General features: G+C 41.1%; 1 protein-coding gene across 8 annotated transcripts in view; it reads left to right on the forward strand.

The window, feature by feature from the left end:
* CUX1 (cut like homeobox 1) overlaps window positions 1-16,302 on the forward strand; it is a 281,195-nt gene that overhangs the window by 207,180 nt on the left and 57,713 nt on the right. For 2 of the 8 annotated variants that reach the window (XM_055714990.1, XM_055715006.1), the window contains exons 16-20: window positions 652-717; window positions 2,078-2,179; window positions 4,451-5,277; window positions 6,738-6,903; window positions 7,587-7,643. The exons of 1 other annotated variant lie outside the window; for it this stretch is intronic. In XM_055714990.1, coding sequence (XP_055570965.1) covers window positions 652-717; window positions 2,078-2,179; window positions 4,451-5,277; window positions 6,738-6,903; window positions 7,587-7,643 — 1,218 coding nt within the window. The remainder of the gene's footprint in view (window positions 1-651; window positions 718-2,077; window positions 2,180-4,450; window positions 5,278-6,737; window positions 6,904-7,586; window positions 7,644-16,302) is intronic. 5 more of the 8 variants (XM_055714996.1, XM_055715001.1, XM_055715018.1 and 2 more) reach the window with 5 other exon arrangements.

Genomic DNA, 16,302 nt, shown 5'->3' on the forward strand with positions numbered 1-16,302 from the left:
TTTTTATTTAGGTTTGGTTATTGAGACCAGACTTTTGTTGTGTCTTGTGTGATTTATTTTTTCCCCAAAGTGTTTTGACAAAATGTCATGTGATGCATGAGATGAGTAACTTAAAAAAAAATCCTAATTTAAAGCAGCTTTGCATATTTAAGGCAGCGATTTTAAGAAATAACATGCATTTCATTGTGATTCATCTTAAGTGAAGACTGAGATTTACATTTAGAGAAACTGCAAAGTAAGTTGTTTACAGTCAAGAAATACTGGAAAAGGCAGGCAGGGTTTTCCTAGATTTTGTTTAATTGAAAGTGCACACTGTTAGATTTATAATCTGTTCTTCCTTTTGATGATTGTACTTGAGGGGATTATCTGCCCATCTTTAACCTCTTCATTTTTGGTATCTCTAGACATTTATTTATATCTGTCTAATCTCCTTTCCGAACGTAGCTGTAATCTTTATTAACAAATCAGCCAGCCTTGCTTCTTCCAAAGTAGCCAGCTCCTCCAGCGCTCAGACAAAGGCTTGAGGGGGCGAGGACAGCTTGAACCCTGGCGGTCAGAGACAGGCTGCTAGCTTCTCATGTCACACAGCCCATGATGTCAGAGCAACCATCCCCTGATTGTTTTGTTCTTACCAAACTTGTTTTTCAACAGAGAATCCAGGCCAGAACCTGAACAGACTATTTCAGGAAGTACCGAAACGAAGAAATGGGTCTGAAGGTACGTCACAGGCAGGTGTTTTTCTTTGCAGTCAATACCTAGGAAGTGGAGTGTGCTTTAGCTGTGTGTTTCCTTAAAACTGTGCAGTTTGATTCTGGCCTGGAATCTGATAGAAAAACAGACAGTAAGTATAAAACAAACCATGGGTTAGATGAGCACTTCGCTTTTTCTAATTCTGCTGCTGCTGTACTAACGTAACCCTGTTTGGATACTTCTTCCACTCCCAACCTCACTGAGTACGCAGATTAAAAAAAAAAAAAAAAGATAAGTGATAGAAGTGGCTTTATAAAGTCATCAGATCTGTTGAAATGCTCTCTTTGCTGTTTTTGTGATTTTGGAGGGAGAAGGTTGCACAATTGCAACATCAATCGCGTACTGCTGCTCTAGATTTACTTCTTTCTTCTCACGGGGCTTACGTTGACAAATAATACGCTGTTAAATTAGCACGATACTTACTTCACTATGGTGTATGAAAAAGGCAACAAGACACGTGAACATCAGATCAATAAATTACCACTGAGCAGGAAGTACGAACATTTTCCTTCACGATAGATTAGTTGCAGATTTTGTTCTTTTAGCAAGACAAGAGGCAGAAGAAAAAACAAAAATGGGTACCCCAAAACTGTAGTTGTTTTGACTCCAGTCAGAAATTATCTAGCTCACTGACAAATGATAAGCTCATAATGAAAAATGCAGTTAAGTGCAGTAGCATTCACAGTCATAGTTTTCCTTCCGTTTCTTCCCTTTAGAGGTTAAAAAAACCGAAACAACCAAGTAATAGCTCTTAGCTGGAGAGTACTTCAAATGGTATCTGTGTTTAAATGACTGTTTTTCTTAATATATTAACCTCTAGAAAGTTAAAAATTATTTTTATCTAGTTACTTTTTAATTCTGTTTTGGGCTGAATGTATACTCATCCTACTTTGCCTAGCAGCTGATGCAATTTATAAGTTTATTCCTGATCTTACAGTTTTAGCTTTCTTCCTTTCCCCTCTGGTTCTTTTCCCTTCTGTTTCCTCTCCCCCTCAAAAAAAAAAAAAAAAAAAAAAAAAAAAAAAAAGGGAAAAAGTAGACCTATATATTATCCTGGAAAAGGAATATATGACCACCTAGTTCTTTCTCTGACGATGTCAGTGTTCTCGTCGGTCCAGTGCAGCTAGCAGGCAGGCTTTTGCACAGCAAAGATATTTTACTACGTTAAGTATGTTCTTGGTGTTGTAAATGTAGGTAAAGCTCCTATGTGAACTGTCACCCGGTCATGCGTGCCGTATATCAGTATGTACTGCCTGTCTTTGTGTTAAAGAAACAACCAAACCAATAGAAGTTTTCCCAGTGTCATCAGTTTTGTTTTCCTCTTCAGGTAATATAACCACAAGAATCCGAACCACAGAGTCTGGCTCTGATGAAGCCATCAAATCCATTCTCGAACAAGCCAAAAGGGAGCTGCAAGTACAGAAAACAGGTACGCTCTCATTTTGTCTCTTGCTCCTTTTATTTCAGAATTTAATTAAAACAATTACCATGAGCTTTCTGGTCAGTTAATTATATTCTTAAAACCTTGAATGTAGGTTTGAAGAGCTTTTTTTTTTTTTTTTTTTTTTTATTAGTATTATTTAGCGGAGTTGTTTCTGTCTATAAGACACCCCAAGTTCAGGTTACACATGTCACAGCTTGGCAGGGTCCCTGCTCAGCGCTCTGCCTGCTCTGCTCTGCGCTGCTCCCGGGGGAGCAACGCTGTGAGGTTTCTAAACACGTTTTTCCACATGCAGAGCTCTCTGCCTTCTTTACACTGCTCCAGACCTGCGGGCAGTCGCTCTGCAGGGGGAACCTACAAAATCCTTTCTTCTGCCAGTTTGCTCCTTGGAAAGGGAATGGCTCCTGCTTTCTCTTCTCTCTAACTCAAGCCCTAGGGACACAACTGCATGGGCGAGGGAACTGCATGGATTTGTCGGGGTGAAGGTCACGACCTAGCCAGCGACTACCAGTCACATAGTGCCATCGTACTGAGGACATCACGTACTGAAATTATAATATAGGCAAACTCAGTTCTGACTTTTGTACAGCTTTATTTTTGGTTACAAAATGTATTCAGTGAATGAACTGGCAAATCCAAAAAGCGTTTCCTTTCCCGAAAACATCATTAATTTTACATCTTAGCCTGAGATAAGTTTAATTCTCATTGTGTGCTGTCATGTAGTTAACATTTCTGTCTACTCCGTAGCCCTTCTTAAAAGTTTCCAGTACTGCTAAAGCACTAATGCTGAAGTAGAAAGTACTGTGCAAGACTTTAGTTTTGTTTTTTAAAGTAAATATTGATTTAGGGGTTTGGGTAGTTGCCTTTTAAATGAAAACTAAGCTAATCTCATGGCAGAATTTTTATAAAAGAGTAGTTAATATACGATTTAAATAAAATTGCTTTATAAAAGTAATGATGACATAGAGAAAAACATGGGCTGTGTGCAGGAAACTGCAAGTACGTTGTTCAGTAGCATGTTTCATCTGCGAGTCTCAGGCTTCCTTTCAAATATTAATTCAGCCTCAAAAATCCCTATGAAACCAGTAGATAAAACAGAAGAGAGAGCCCCACTGTCTTTTTTCCCATTTCTTAGCTTTTCATCTATTTTATAGTGAGTGACAGGAAGGAACGTAGGGAAGCAAATTTGGAAATGTATTCAGATGAGGCATAATATTACTAGAATAATAGGCAGCATGTTTCAAATCTTACTTCGCTTTGAGGCCACTTCTTGCAGTGTATGGGTTCCCTGTTACTATCTAGTGCTTCACTTTCCCCGTTCTTTATAGAGTAGCTTTCAGAGGAATTGAGTTTCAAGCAGCAGGGACCTCAGCGGAGGCTAACTTAAATGGAAACAGATGCCATTGCGAAAACCTCTGGGCTCTGCAGAGATCGTTCTACCCCCGTGTTCCAGGCTCTGCTCATCCCCGACGGCTGCAGCACAGCCGCATGAGTCCTGGTTCACCACTGTAATACTGCATTTAGGTGTTAATTCTTCTGAAAAAGTGCCCGTGGCTCCATTCTAGGGCTTTAGATAAGGCGGAGAGTGATGGGCAGGCATCTGCCTCATTTTTGTAGAGCTGTTTATTTCAGTGGTTGGGACCACGAAACAAGGAAACAGGAAGCAGGAGCATATTTAGCTTGTCAAACAAAATAATGAAGTCTCTTTCTAAAGTTCTTGCTCTGTTGTAATTTGTGTGTCATGTTTTTGGAGTTAAAAGGACTCACCTGATTTATATTGTAAGAGGGTATTAATAGTCAGTCCAGGTGAATGCAGCTGTGTTCAGCCTTGAGTGTGTGTTACGCTTCATTTGTGGAGACAGAGAGAAGTAAAAGGTTAAATAACTTTGTAAATAAAACCATAAAATGTTATTGACCGCTTGGGGGTAGGGGAGGAAGAAGGGAAGGCTTGATTTTCAAAGGCATTTATTTGAAAATTTTTACAATGGTGGAAAACGTGCAAGTAGTACTAGACTTCTGCAGTTGAGTCTGTGCGTGCAAACGTCCAGCACTTTGGCAACTATAAAAATTTTCCAGTGAAGAACTTTGGAAATCTTACCTTATTTTGAAAAGCACAAAGCTTTGCTTAGTGAAAACTCCTCCCTCCCATCCAGAAATGTATTGCAGCCCTTTTTCTGACTGGGAAATAGTTACAGTAGCACGTGTTGAATATAAAGCATATTCCTCTGTTGCATTTAGTCTTTTGGTTGTTTTTCATAGCTGAGCCGGCTCAGCCGCCTTCTGCATCTAGCAGTGGCAATTCTGATGATGCTATTCGATCCATTCTGCAACAAGCCCGACGTGAAATGGAGGCACAGCAGGCTGCCCTTGAACCTGCCTTAAAAACACCACCTTTATCTCAAGCTGACATTTCTATCCTGTCCCCCAAACTAGTATCTACACCTGCAATGTCTTCGGTTTCCAGCTATTCTCCTTTGGCCATATCCCTGAAGAAACATTCATCTGTCACTGATTCCAGTATCTCTGCATTGCAGAACCTCTCTGGGCTCAAAAAGGAGCCTCAGGAGGCACCTGTTCTAGAGCTTCATGGAATAAGTGATTCTGCCCAGGGTATGTTGAGGCATGTTAAAAATGAGTTGGGACGTGGTGGTGTTTGGAAGGACCATTGGTGGAATACTGTGCAGCATGAGAGAAGAAATACAGCTCTTCCTGAAGATGTAAAAGTTGAGGAAGCCAGTGGTGGAAAAGAAAAGGTCAGCAATCAGACTAGGCCAGATCGTAGCCAGCTCCAAGGACCATCTTCTTCAGAGTATTGGAAAGAGTGGCCAAACGCTGAATCACCGTACTCGCAGAGTTCTGAATTGAGCATGACTGGGGCGAGTCGCAGTGAGACACCACAAAATAGCCCACTCCCTTCATCCCCTATCGTGTCTTTGTCAAAACCATCCAAACCTTCAGTTCCTCCACTGACACCCGAGCAGTATGAGATTTATATGTACCAGGAAGTGGATACGATAGAGCTAACGCGGCAGGTCAAAGAAAAGCTAGCAAAGAATGGCATCTGCCAAAGGATCTTTGGGGAAAAGGTAAAGAAGTGGTTCTCTCTTGTTACACCAGTATTGTGAATGTTGCTCATGACGTTGGTACGGAGCTCAGTTTAACGGCGGGGGATAAGGCACCTATGTCTGATGGAAAAATGTTTTGTTCCGTATGTTAAGTATTTTCAAAATAAGCTCACAAAGGAGAGTATTAGTTGTCCTGTATTTGGTGAATCGCCTAGTTTTTTATACAATGATTGGCTTCAGCCAGCTGTAATTAGAAATGGGGCCCCGAGTTTAGAAATGTTGAAAGCTGAAGCAAACGTTATTGAGACTCAGTATTTCATGCCTAATGTAATGAATTCATGGAATATTTGAGTAGTGCCATTGTCATGACTGGAGAGTCTTAAATTTGTTAGAAGTGAAGATTATGGACACAAGAGCATTTTTCTTCTTTTTTTTTTTTTTTTTTTTATATTTGGAAATGTGCACAAAGGTACTTAAACAAACACGCAGAAAATCCCCTACCTCTCCTTAGTCTGAAGTCAGGAATTCGCAGTCATTTCTTACACCTGGTGATTGCTATCTTAGCGTGCTTTGAGACGTTTTTAAGCAATGTTTGATTACAGATACGCCATGCACGATAAGGTTTTCTGAATTTCTCATGCCGTGGGCCCTAAGCATTGAACATGTGGGATTTTGGGGTGGTCCCTGACCACCAGAAAACACCTCCCACACTGTAAGAAGTGGTGGACATCTGGTGTTTCTTCTTCCTATAAAGAATTGAATCAATATAAAAGTATAATAGGAGCTGGCATCGCACTATTGCCTTTTCACTAAGATGTAAAATGAAAAAGCTGACCTCTCGGGGTCATTAAAGATCCCATGGCAGCTTTCATTAAGTATGATTTTTAACTCCTGTACCTGTGCTGAATTCCAGGCAAATAATTGCATTCTGCCTGTCTGAAATTCCCCCTTTGCTGCAGTCGGCTCTATTCTTAAATATTTACTTACGTGGAACAGCCGCTGCTACAGGTGAAAACACACATCTTTATAATTCATACCAAAAAAATGAACCAAATATAGGCCTAGTCTCAAAAGTCCCAATTATTTTTGTTTGAGAACAAAATACATGCCAATCATTGCCTGTTTTATCTGCCTGTGTGTGCCTGGACTCTGTGTTTTTCCTGTTAAAACCGATGAAACTATTTGACACAAAATATGAAAAGCATGCAAATCTCGCACCATCCTTCTGCCGTTTGTGCTGCCGCTCCGTTCCTGCCGGAAAAAAAAAAAAACAAAACCACACTCCAGAAGGAAACCACGGCAGGAGAAAAACATTTCCATCTGAGTACCTACAGATGTCATTTTGCAGTTTTACTAATTGTCCGTATGAAAACGATTCGAGCGCTGTAGCAGTAAAGGAAACCAAAGTGACTTAAATTACACACACACCCTGCTTCCACATCCAATGTGTTAACGTGCCGTTCTTGGTTGCTTCACTTCAGGTATTGGGGCTGTCCCAAGGAAGTGTCAGTGACATGCTCTCCAGGCCAAAGCCATGGAGTAAATTGACCCAAAAAGGCCGAGAACCATTTATTCGTATGCAGCTCTGGTTGAATGGTGAGCTGGGACAGTGTGTCCTGCCTGCACAAGGGCAGCAACAAGGACAAGGTAATTAAAATTCCACTATGTTGTTTGAGTTGAGGAGGAGGAAATCTTTTTTTTTTTCCTTCTTTTTTTTTTTTGTTCCTTTTTTTTTTTTTTTTTGGTTAAATTTGCAGTAAGCAAGCCTTGCACCCGGTGCTACTCCAGGCATTACTGGAAGTGGCAGCGTCCACCCTTGCAGCCCAGCTGGTCCCTAGGAGGACACACTGGGAATGTTTACGAACGAAGCACTCGTTTATGCGTAATTGATAAGCAGCACTTACCAAGTTCCTAATTAGGATGATATTATCTAGGCATGAATATGATACATAATTCAAAAAAATTTTGGCCCAAGAGCTGGAAAATCTCGTGCACTGTTTTCTAGGGTTACATAGGGGATTGTGATTGTTCCTAGGAGAGTATCGATTGCTTTCTCAGGAGGTGAGCTAGAAGAACTAAGCTTTAAAGGGGGAACGCTGTGTTGCAATTACGCTTTTATGTGGCTTTCTCTTATCCTAATACCTATTGATACAGAAAGGCTAGACTCGAGTTTGGCCTCAGTTGTACCCTGATAATGCCACTGACTTAAATGAGCAGCACGCCCTTGCTGAGGTCAGCAGTTTGCTATTTGTTGAGCCTGCTTACTGTTTAGTTTGTGGTTTGGCATCTCCTTTTATTGTTCCCTGATTTTCCTCTCCTCTCTTATCTAGTCCTTCACTCTGTGACATCATTACAGGATTCCCTACAGCAGGGATGTGCAAGCTCAGGTAATCAGCTGGTTTCAATGATTTGCTCTGAAATAATTCTCTGTGCTTTTTGTTACATTTCTTTTGCTTTGATGCCGAGAGGTTTCTTGCGTTTTGTTGTATCATACAGGAGTCCCTTCAGTTTTTTTTATTAACACAGTTAATTCCTCGTTCTCTCCTTGTTGCTATGGCAGATGTAGGGAGTACACATATTTAGCTGCATATATTAGGTAAAAAGACTCTGATCTTAGAGATCATTGGCTCTGTAGGGTTTTTTTTACCATAGTTCAGCTTATCAACTTGACATGTGACAATGGCTGTAAAACAAGCCTTTCGTTTGTAATGTGATCTACATACTCCAGCTGCCTTACTCGCTGGCATATTTTTTTTTCCCACTTCCCTTTGCACAAAATCTGCTTTGTTAATTTGAAGGTGGGGAAAAGACCACGGTATGCCTTTCTTTTTCAAGCTCCGTTAAATATTCTGAGCCGACTTTTTTTTTCTCCCTCCCCTTTCCGTTTGCAAAAAAGCAGATGCAGCAAAGATGAGTGTCAAGGAGAAGTGAATTGCTAAAGGTTTTGTAAGATGGCCACGGTATAGGAGGGAGGCTGGAACAGAACAGCTGTGTTCCTGCTGTTAGATACCAAACTCTACCCACACAGACTTTTTACCAATGATACGCTTAACTGACGTAAACCACTTGGCTGTTCTCTAGTCTAGAAAAAGACTTGTGCCCTGCTCTGTACTTACAGCCCGTACCCTGTACTGGAGAATTATTGCATTTCAGGATACAGAGAAGGATGGGTTGTGCTCTTCTTCGACTTTTCTGCCATTCTGAAACACTTTTTTTTTTTTTTTCCCTGGAGCTTGCTGGCTTTATTCTGAGTATTCCAACCAAACTGCTTTTTCTCTCTACGGGGAAACTATTTTGCATTCTAAAAAGATTTTACTAGAAGAAAATCCGTGATGATATTCAGTCCACGTTTTTCTTAAGGAGAACAGTTGAAAATAAATAGATAAAAGGAAAAAAAAATGTCCCTGGTAAAAACAAGCCACAAAAACAAAACCAAAATGGGAAAAAATCATTTGCAATCATAGGGCTATTGTTATTGATAGCCAAGCGTTTAGAGAACATGGAAATTTCCCGCGATATTTTATACACTGCTGTTCATTAAAAGCATGCCATTGACTACTTGTTTGTAGCATCAATACTATGCAAGAGTAACTGTTACAGTTATAAACGCCTAAGACAGCGTGGAAAGTGCGAGTAATTAATTGTAACCATTTTAAGAGGAATTTGAAATCAGAGGAGCTGGGAAAAAGCTGCATTGTTATTGCTAATCATCATATTTATGACTAACTGTAATTATAATAGATTGAAAGACAAGCCCATAGTATTAAAATCCGACCACCTTCTGGATTCCCATGAGGATCGCTGGTAGCTGAAAGTGATTTCCTTCAGGAAGTTCAGTTTTGCTGCTGTGATATTTTGCTCCCCTCCCACACTCCCAATCTCGTTTGTCAGTTCCTGCCCTTGAGCTAATATTTTGTGAGGCAACACATTGCTATCAGCTAATAAAATCATATTATTGATGATCGCCCTCCTTCTTTCCTTAAAGCAGACTTACAAATGAGAAAATGGGCTCGTGCCCTTTTCTTCCTCCTTTCCAGCGATAAAAAATAAAATTGTTGTACAAGACATCCTTTTCTTGGTGCTTTTCTCCATATAAAGGGAAAAGGAAGGTTGTGCCACCACACAGAACAAAAGAGCAAAACCAAGTTATTTGAATAAGGAAGGGCAGTTTGGTAATTTTCTTTTATTAGCAGCTGTTCTGTAATTAAAAGCGCAGCAAACAGTTTGGAAAAGGTAATAATAATTACGCATTTGTGAAAGATCCTCCACTCCAGGGTAGGAAAAAAAAAAAAAAAAAAAAGACAGCTCCAATTTTCTGGTCTTCTGAGACATTTCCCAGGAAAATCAAGGCAGAAAAGGTTGCATACTTGTAATTTTAAAACAGAAATTAATCAGAACAATTTTGAAATGAGAAAAAGGTCTGGAGCCTTTTCCATGTAATATAATTGGTTTGGAACTTGTTGAATGCATGAAGGGAAAGAAGTGAAATTAAACTAATACATTCAGTGGCTCCTGAGTGCTTTGCCAAGAAGGTCTTCAGTGTACAGAGTGTCAACATGCATAGTAAAGTCTCCAACTTTTATTAGCTGTGAGTATTTTCATTACTGTTTGGCACTATTCTATCAAACTAGCAAGATTTTCTGGATTTCTGACCCAGTTAGTTACACTTCTAGATCATAAGGTTTTGATTAACACCTCATTCATGAAAATCTATTCTTTTGTCTGGTGATTTTCCATTGTCACACGTGGACAGATGGACCCATCAGTCTTCTATATATGGGAACAAATGGATAAGCATTAGATAGATAGATAGATAGATAGATAGATAGATAGATAGATAGATAGCAAAGAGAAGCCAGGCTTGTGTTTCTTCTTTGAAAGCTTACAAATTTTGAAAACATGCAGTCCGTATCAAAATTACAGCCAAAGATATATATATCTCTGTATTTTCTGCCTGTGACCTTTCATCAAGGCTTTGGTGATCTTGTGCGAGTTTCAGTGAACATGTTTTACACAAAAATGGTGTGTGTACCCTAGGTGGTCAAAAATAGTATCACTGTGCCTTTTCTAACATTTTTTTCTGTGTATTTCCTTCCACCTAAATGCTCTAATGCCCTTGGGTAAATCTGCCTTTTTAATGATTTATGTGTCAAAAGCATGGACCAAATCACGTGGAAAAAAAAGTTGAATTAGTGTCACCCAACTGCATCAGCATTTTTTCGTGATGAATTTGGCCCTTATTTAGTTGCATTACTGATGATCAGAGCTGGGTTGGGTTTGGACAGTAGCCATGTGCCAGAAGAAGGTTTATGTGCTTGGATTTTTTTCTAAATACTTGCACTGTATATAGCTTCTATTAGTTTGTTTTATTTTGGGGTCTTGTGTCTTTACTGAGCATCTATATGACATGAAGACAGAGTTTCTTTTCTGGTGCTGTTGGTTTCATAGCTACTCCCAGGAAAGCCGGATTTTTATTCGCTTTTGTATTTATCCTCTGTGAAGGACATGTACTCTCTCTATACTACATTAAAGACTTGCAAATACTCAGTGGGAAAAAGACGTGCCTTTTTGGTATGTGTTTCTGTAAGGGTCGTCTTATGACCTAATGTGGAAATCTTCATTTGCCGATACAGCTGCGGGTGATCTCAGGGGATTTTGAATTTCCCTTTTGTTTGTCTTCCTTTCTGGGTATCATCCATCATTCCTAACCTCATGCTGCTTAGCAATAGTAACACTCATGGGAGTTGAAGAAAGGATTATAGCAGCATAAAATGGGGAGCTAATTAGAGCTTGTTTCAAAATCAGAATCTAGCTTGAGATAATTGCGTATTATCTGGTGATTTAAAAACCCAAGATCTACTGTATTTAGATCAACTAAAATATGCATAAAAGCTTTATTTTCCAAATAAAACATTTGTAACAACAGGGAGATTACTTCTTATCATCCCTTGGGAAAGAAAATCTGGGAAAAAAAAATCAGAACGCAATCTATGATTTACTGTAGTTGTGATTTTAACAGACGTATTGTGGAATGATGACAAACCCAGGTATCCATGGTGTTTTTATTTATGTAATACGTATTTCAGTAGTATTTTTCAGTACAGAAGCTGCTGAGCACAGCCAGGTAGTTAAGTGTGTACTGGGTGGATCATCCTGGTTACCTGATGACAGAAGGATGCTGTCACACTGACTGCTCTGGGAGGAACAAGGTGGGGGGAGAGTATGTGTCAGGCTTGCAGTCCGTATTCCAGATTAGTGTCCTGATGCGCTTCTGGGAAGAGCTAGCTAGCCATATGGTGACAGTGGAGAAGCTCTTACCCCACCCCCCATTTCTCCATGATTCATGATTCTTTCTTGCATTGTGCTGTTTTGTTCTGGATGGGCAGTGCTGGCCGAGATGGTGCTCCGGAGCACAATAGGGATTAGCACACGGAGAGCTGAATCCTTAGTACCTTGAGATGACCCAAGGGATCAGTCCAGCGATGCTGACAGATCTTGTCAAATTTGAAGCTATTTTTTTTTTGTTGAATCAAAGAGGAGAGGGAGACTGTTTTGCAGTCATTTGCTGGCATTCGGGGTTAATAAAATTGTATGACATGAAATGTTTGTGGTTAACGTAGTCTATAAAAATGGAAGAGAAGGGAGGTCACGTGGGTTTTAATAACTGAGTAGTTGGGCTGCTGGAGTTCCTTGCATGGATGGTTTATGTTTGCTGACGAGTTTTTGAGTCCTTGCATTTTGGTGGAGAAGGTTGTCTCCTTTTGTGCTAGGTGCAAACACATTTGTCAAGTTTAGAGCTGAACAACTACATCAGCCAAGTAGTTACCTTCACGCTAACCCTGAAGCACAGCAGCACGTCTTGGTGAAGTTTCCACATTCTTTCTGTGTGGCTTGAGATTGCGGCTCTGAAGCAGTTGGCTGTGACTGTCTGGATTTCAAACCATAGGATATCAGTTGGCTTCTCATAAGGGCAGCTGTTGTAGTCTGTCTGTAATGTGTGTGATCATACTCTGTGCCATTTCCCTGACATTTGGACCATGAAAACCTTCCTGGCAGCCTTTCTGGTATCAATAAAGCTGGGAGAATCGCTGTCAAGGCACCTCACTGGGACCTGGGAATGCAGCACGAAGTCAGTGCTTCAGGTTCAGGCTATCACTGGTAACCATCATCTGGCGATTTCTGCCTCATGCCTGGATCTGTCCTCCCCAGGCTCTCTTGTGTGGCCGGAGTCCTTTGGCCATCGGTGATGCTTTGCAAATAAGTCAGTATTTGTAAAGAAATTCCTGTCCTAGTTGTGTTCTTTTCTGTCCACTGAACCACCCAGGGATTAAACTCGCAGAAGATGACTCCATCCTCATTGTGGTCATAACTTTATTGTTATAAAAGTGCTAAAGTAAAATATATAATTATAGAGTGAACGCTATTTTCTAGGCAGATATTCCTTGCAGCTGAATTACTGTGACAAAGCACCAACACACTTTTCATATTAATATGGCAAAGAGGAGACTCAGGCTGGATTCTAAAGACAAATGTCATTCACTCTGAAGTGTGGTTAGGAGTTCGTAGCATTCGTTTTGGAGAAGTTACCGAGTCAAGTTGCAGCTATGTTTTATTTCTGTGGTTAATTTGGGAACGTGGGTCCATTCTGCTCACTCCCCTTTGGTGTGGAGGAAAAGATCTCCAAGCAAGGAGCTGCTGTGCAGCTCAGCAGTAGCATTTAGCCAGGTACACCAATACCTCGTTCTCAAAGTCTTCATTTTTAAAAATTGAAATTAATTTATGAATATTTTTTTTTAAGCTGTACAGAAAAAGAAACTTTCCTGACCGTTATTGCTGCTACACTTCTCAGGTAGTCTGTAGGAATACCAGTTAGTATAGTAGCTGCTAAAAAGTGGATGTAGCTTGTGAGTAGTTGCTTTGACTGTAACTTCAGCATCAGTCTGAGCATGTAACTTCCTTGCACTCTTCAGGATTTGTTTAAAAGAAGCCATGGCCATTGAATATTAGAGCTCTGTAAACCTCACTGTTCATCATTTAATTACCAGTGTTTTCTCGTCCCTCCGCTTGCACGTTTGGAGATGAGCAGCCTCCTTTGGGGAGGGGGCCTACATTACCCCCCCTCCCTGCTTTCAGGCACGGGGGGCTTCTCCTGCCAGCTTCTAAGCACAGAAGAGCTGAGTGGAAAACGATGAGCTGATACATTAGAAAGCCAAATATAAAAATAACTGGAGCAGCACTGAAACACCAATGAGGCCGTCACAGTCATGCCACAGCACGGGAAGGCCAGGCAGCTCCGGGGGGGGTCAGGAGCCAGGGTGATGGCCAGGCTCTGTCCCCCATGGGCTGGCAGCTGCAGAAGAGGTTGGAAAGGCTCTTCTCCGAAGGGAACAGATATTTTTCTGTTGGTAATAGGAGGCTCTGGCAGCTGGCAGAAGCTGACGTTGGTCTTCTGGTTGCTTGTGGGAAAAGGAGGGGGCTGCAGGTCCAGCCCCCGTGGCCACGTGGCTACCACTGGTGGGATGGAGGTAGCCATCATGCCCTTGGCCATCCCCAGGCAACAGCCCAGCCGCTGCTCAGCAAATTACAAAATGCTCCTCCGCTGGATGAAAATTACCTTGCTTTCAATTCAAAGAACAGATAATGGGCTATTTTCCTCCCAAAATACTGGCGAAAAGGTGCGCTAGCACCGAACACACGGCTCGTTATTCCCGTCTGATAATGGGGATGGAGCTACGAGGCAGCTGCCTTCTCCACCAAGTAGCTCTGGAACAGGGAAATAAACAGCCTGTTAGACTCGAACAATGAAATCCTGTTCCGATCATAGAGGTATATATTACTTGATAGCAAATCATTCCCAAGAAGAAAAACCAGAAAATTACCAGAAAATTAACATCTTCAAAGTTACCTTGTAGCCTGTCCTTTGTGTTAGGGTGCCAGAAGAACGGATGAATTTGTCTTACCTAATTTGATGGGTATTGGAGGTTTTTAAATTTGCCAGCAGCCATCCAGAGAAACAGCAAATGAAAGAATCCAGTGATTATTTTAAACTTGATGAGAAACACAACTTGCATTGAAAACAAAGCAAAGCAGATTTGAGATCAAATTTAAATAAAAGTGAAAATAGAAAAATCTCCAATTAAAAAGCCTAATGAAAGGAGAAAATATAATGACAACAAGAAATGTAAAACAGGCCTGAAGTACATGGCCCATATTTATACTTGTCAAAGATAGCGACTTAAAAGATACTTGTTCCCTTGGCTGTGTCTGTGATGCCCTATAGTGGGGTTGAAAAGGGTGATTGTTGCCCAGAATAATTCAGGCAGTGTTTGAGACTATTTATTGGCAAAACATGAGCTTGCCAAAACACCCCCACGTTGCTGTCAGCGCTGGGGGTCTCTCGGACAAGACTGTCCCAGGACAAAAAGCTGCTTTGGAGAGGGACGTTGTCCTTGCGAGGTGTTCTCACCAGCTCTCCTCGCGGGTCGCCTGGCCCCGCTGCAGAGCTGGACCGAAACATTCTTCTCTGTCACGCGGCGTGAGATGTTCCCTTCTGGCGTCTTCTCCTGAGACATCCCCCTTTTCACTCTTGCTTGCTGAAGGGAGGCTGGGATGGATGCGGGGACGGGGGCTGCCCCCTCTGGCTCCTCTCTGCCTGGTCCGCAGGCACGAAGGAGGTGCGAGGGGGCTGCAGTGTAACTACAGTTGTCTTTTAGGTTTGTTTCTCTCTTTTACCCCTCTGGAACTTGGGTCCTAAAAATAGTGCGCGTTTGAACTGGCAGATGTTTCATTTGTCCTTTGCGAGAGGACCAAAATTAGCCTCTCATTTGGCACCTAAATAAAGCAACTTAACTGCCTTTATGCGAACTTTGCAATTACTGTCTATTGAAGTTGCAACATTTTGTTGTGTTTGATGGGGAAGGGTATTATGTAAGCAATACCAGCACCTAAAAAGCCACCAGACCTTGAAGGAGAGAGGACGAGCAAGAATGAGCCCAACTGTTCAGTTTTGGGTTTTCGTTTGGGGTTTTTTTTTTAACTTTTTCTGATGTGAGGCAGGTGGTTTTTCCCTAAAGAGGGTTTCATTTAAAAAAAAAAAAAAAAAAAAGGAAAAGTAACTTGGAAATGCTGAGAGTGCTGTCTATTGTAAAGGTAAAAAAAAAAACCTAATAAAAGGACAGCAATGGTTTCTCTAATTTTCAGAGAAAAATCTGCACAGAACGCCTGAAGCTGGGTTAGCAGTGGGACTCCCCAGGGGCAACAGAAAGATGTTATAATCAATTACCACATCATAACACTGATGTATGATAATTACTGAGTGTTCCTCCTGAGATAGTGCAGCATTTGGCTGGGATGCAGCTCTTTCATGGTCCACTGCCTGATTAATATGCAAATAATAGGCTGATTGCATGATGAATGCAGAAAATGAGTTCGCTGATAACGTGAGCACCGAAGCGGGAAGATGATAAATTACTTTTACTGACTGTCCTACATTAAGTACCCTTTCTCAACAATTTTATCACAAATTAAGTAAAGCAGTATGGAGAGATTATGAGGATGTGTAAAATAATGTACCTTAATAGCTTTTATAATATTGTTGCGTACAATGTAAATGTCATTTTGTTTCAGTACTTTAGGCAGTACTCCTCCTGAAGAGGAGTGCGTTTAGTGTAGCAGTGTTCAGGGTCACTCCTCCTCGACTGCTTGCTTCTAAGAAGAAGAGCAACCCACTGCGCTGCGGCTGTTAGATGGGATGCTTGGTTGGGGAAGGAAAGCAGTCATTAGCCTCCCATCCATCCCCTATGGATCTTGCCCGTAGCAAATGAATGTCCACATTGTTTAGCGGGGGAGATATGTTTAAATGCGATGCACAGTGCACATATGTGTTCTGCTTCATGCTCTTGGCTGGAGTAGACAAGAGGTTAAAATCTTGAAGGAGGATATAGAAATACCTTCACACCCAGGCTTACAACAGAGGAGGACAACAAACAATCATAAACGCATAACGTGTTAAAGTTACTGTCTAATCACAAGGTCAGCAAGTCGACA

Source organism: Falco cherrug, chromosome 1, assembly GCF_023634085.1.
Source record: "Falco cherrug isolate bFalChe1 chromosome 1, bFalChe1.pri, whole genome shotgun sequence".
Lineage (NCBI taxonomy): Eukaryota > Metazoa > Chordata > Aves > Falconiformes > Falconidae > Falco > Falco cherrug.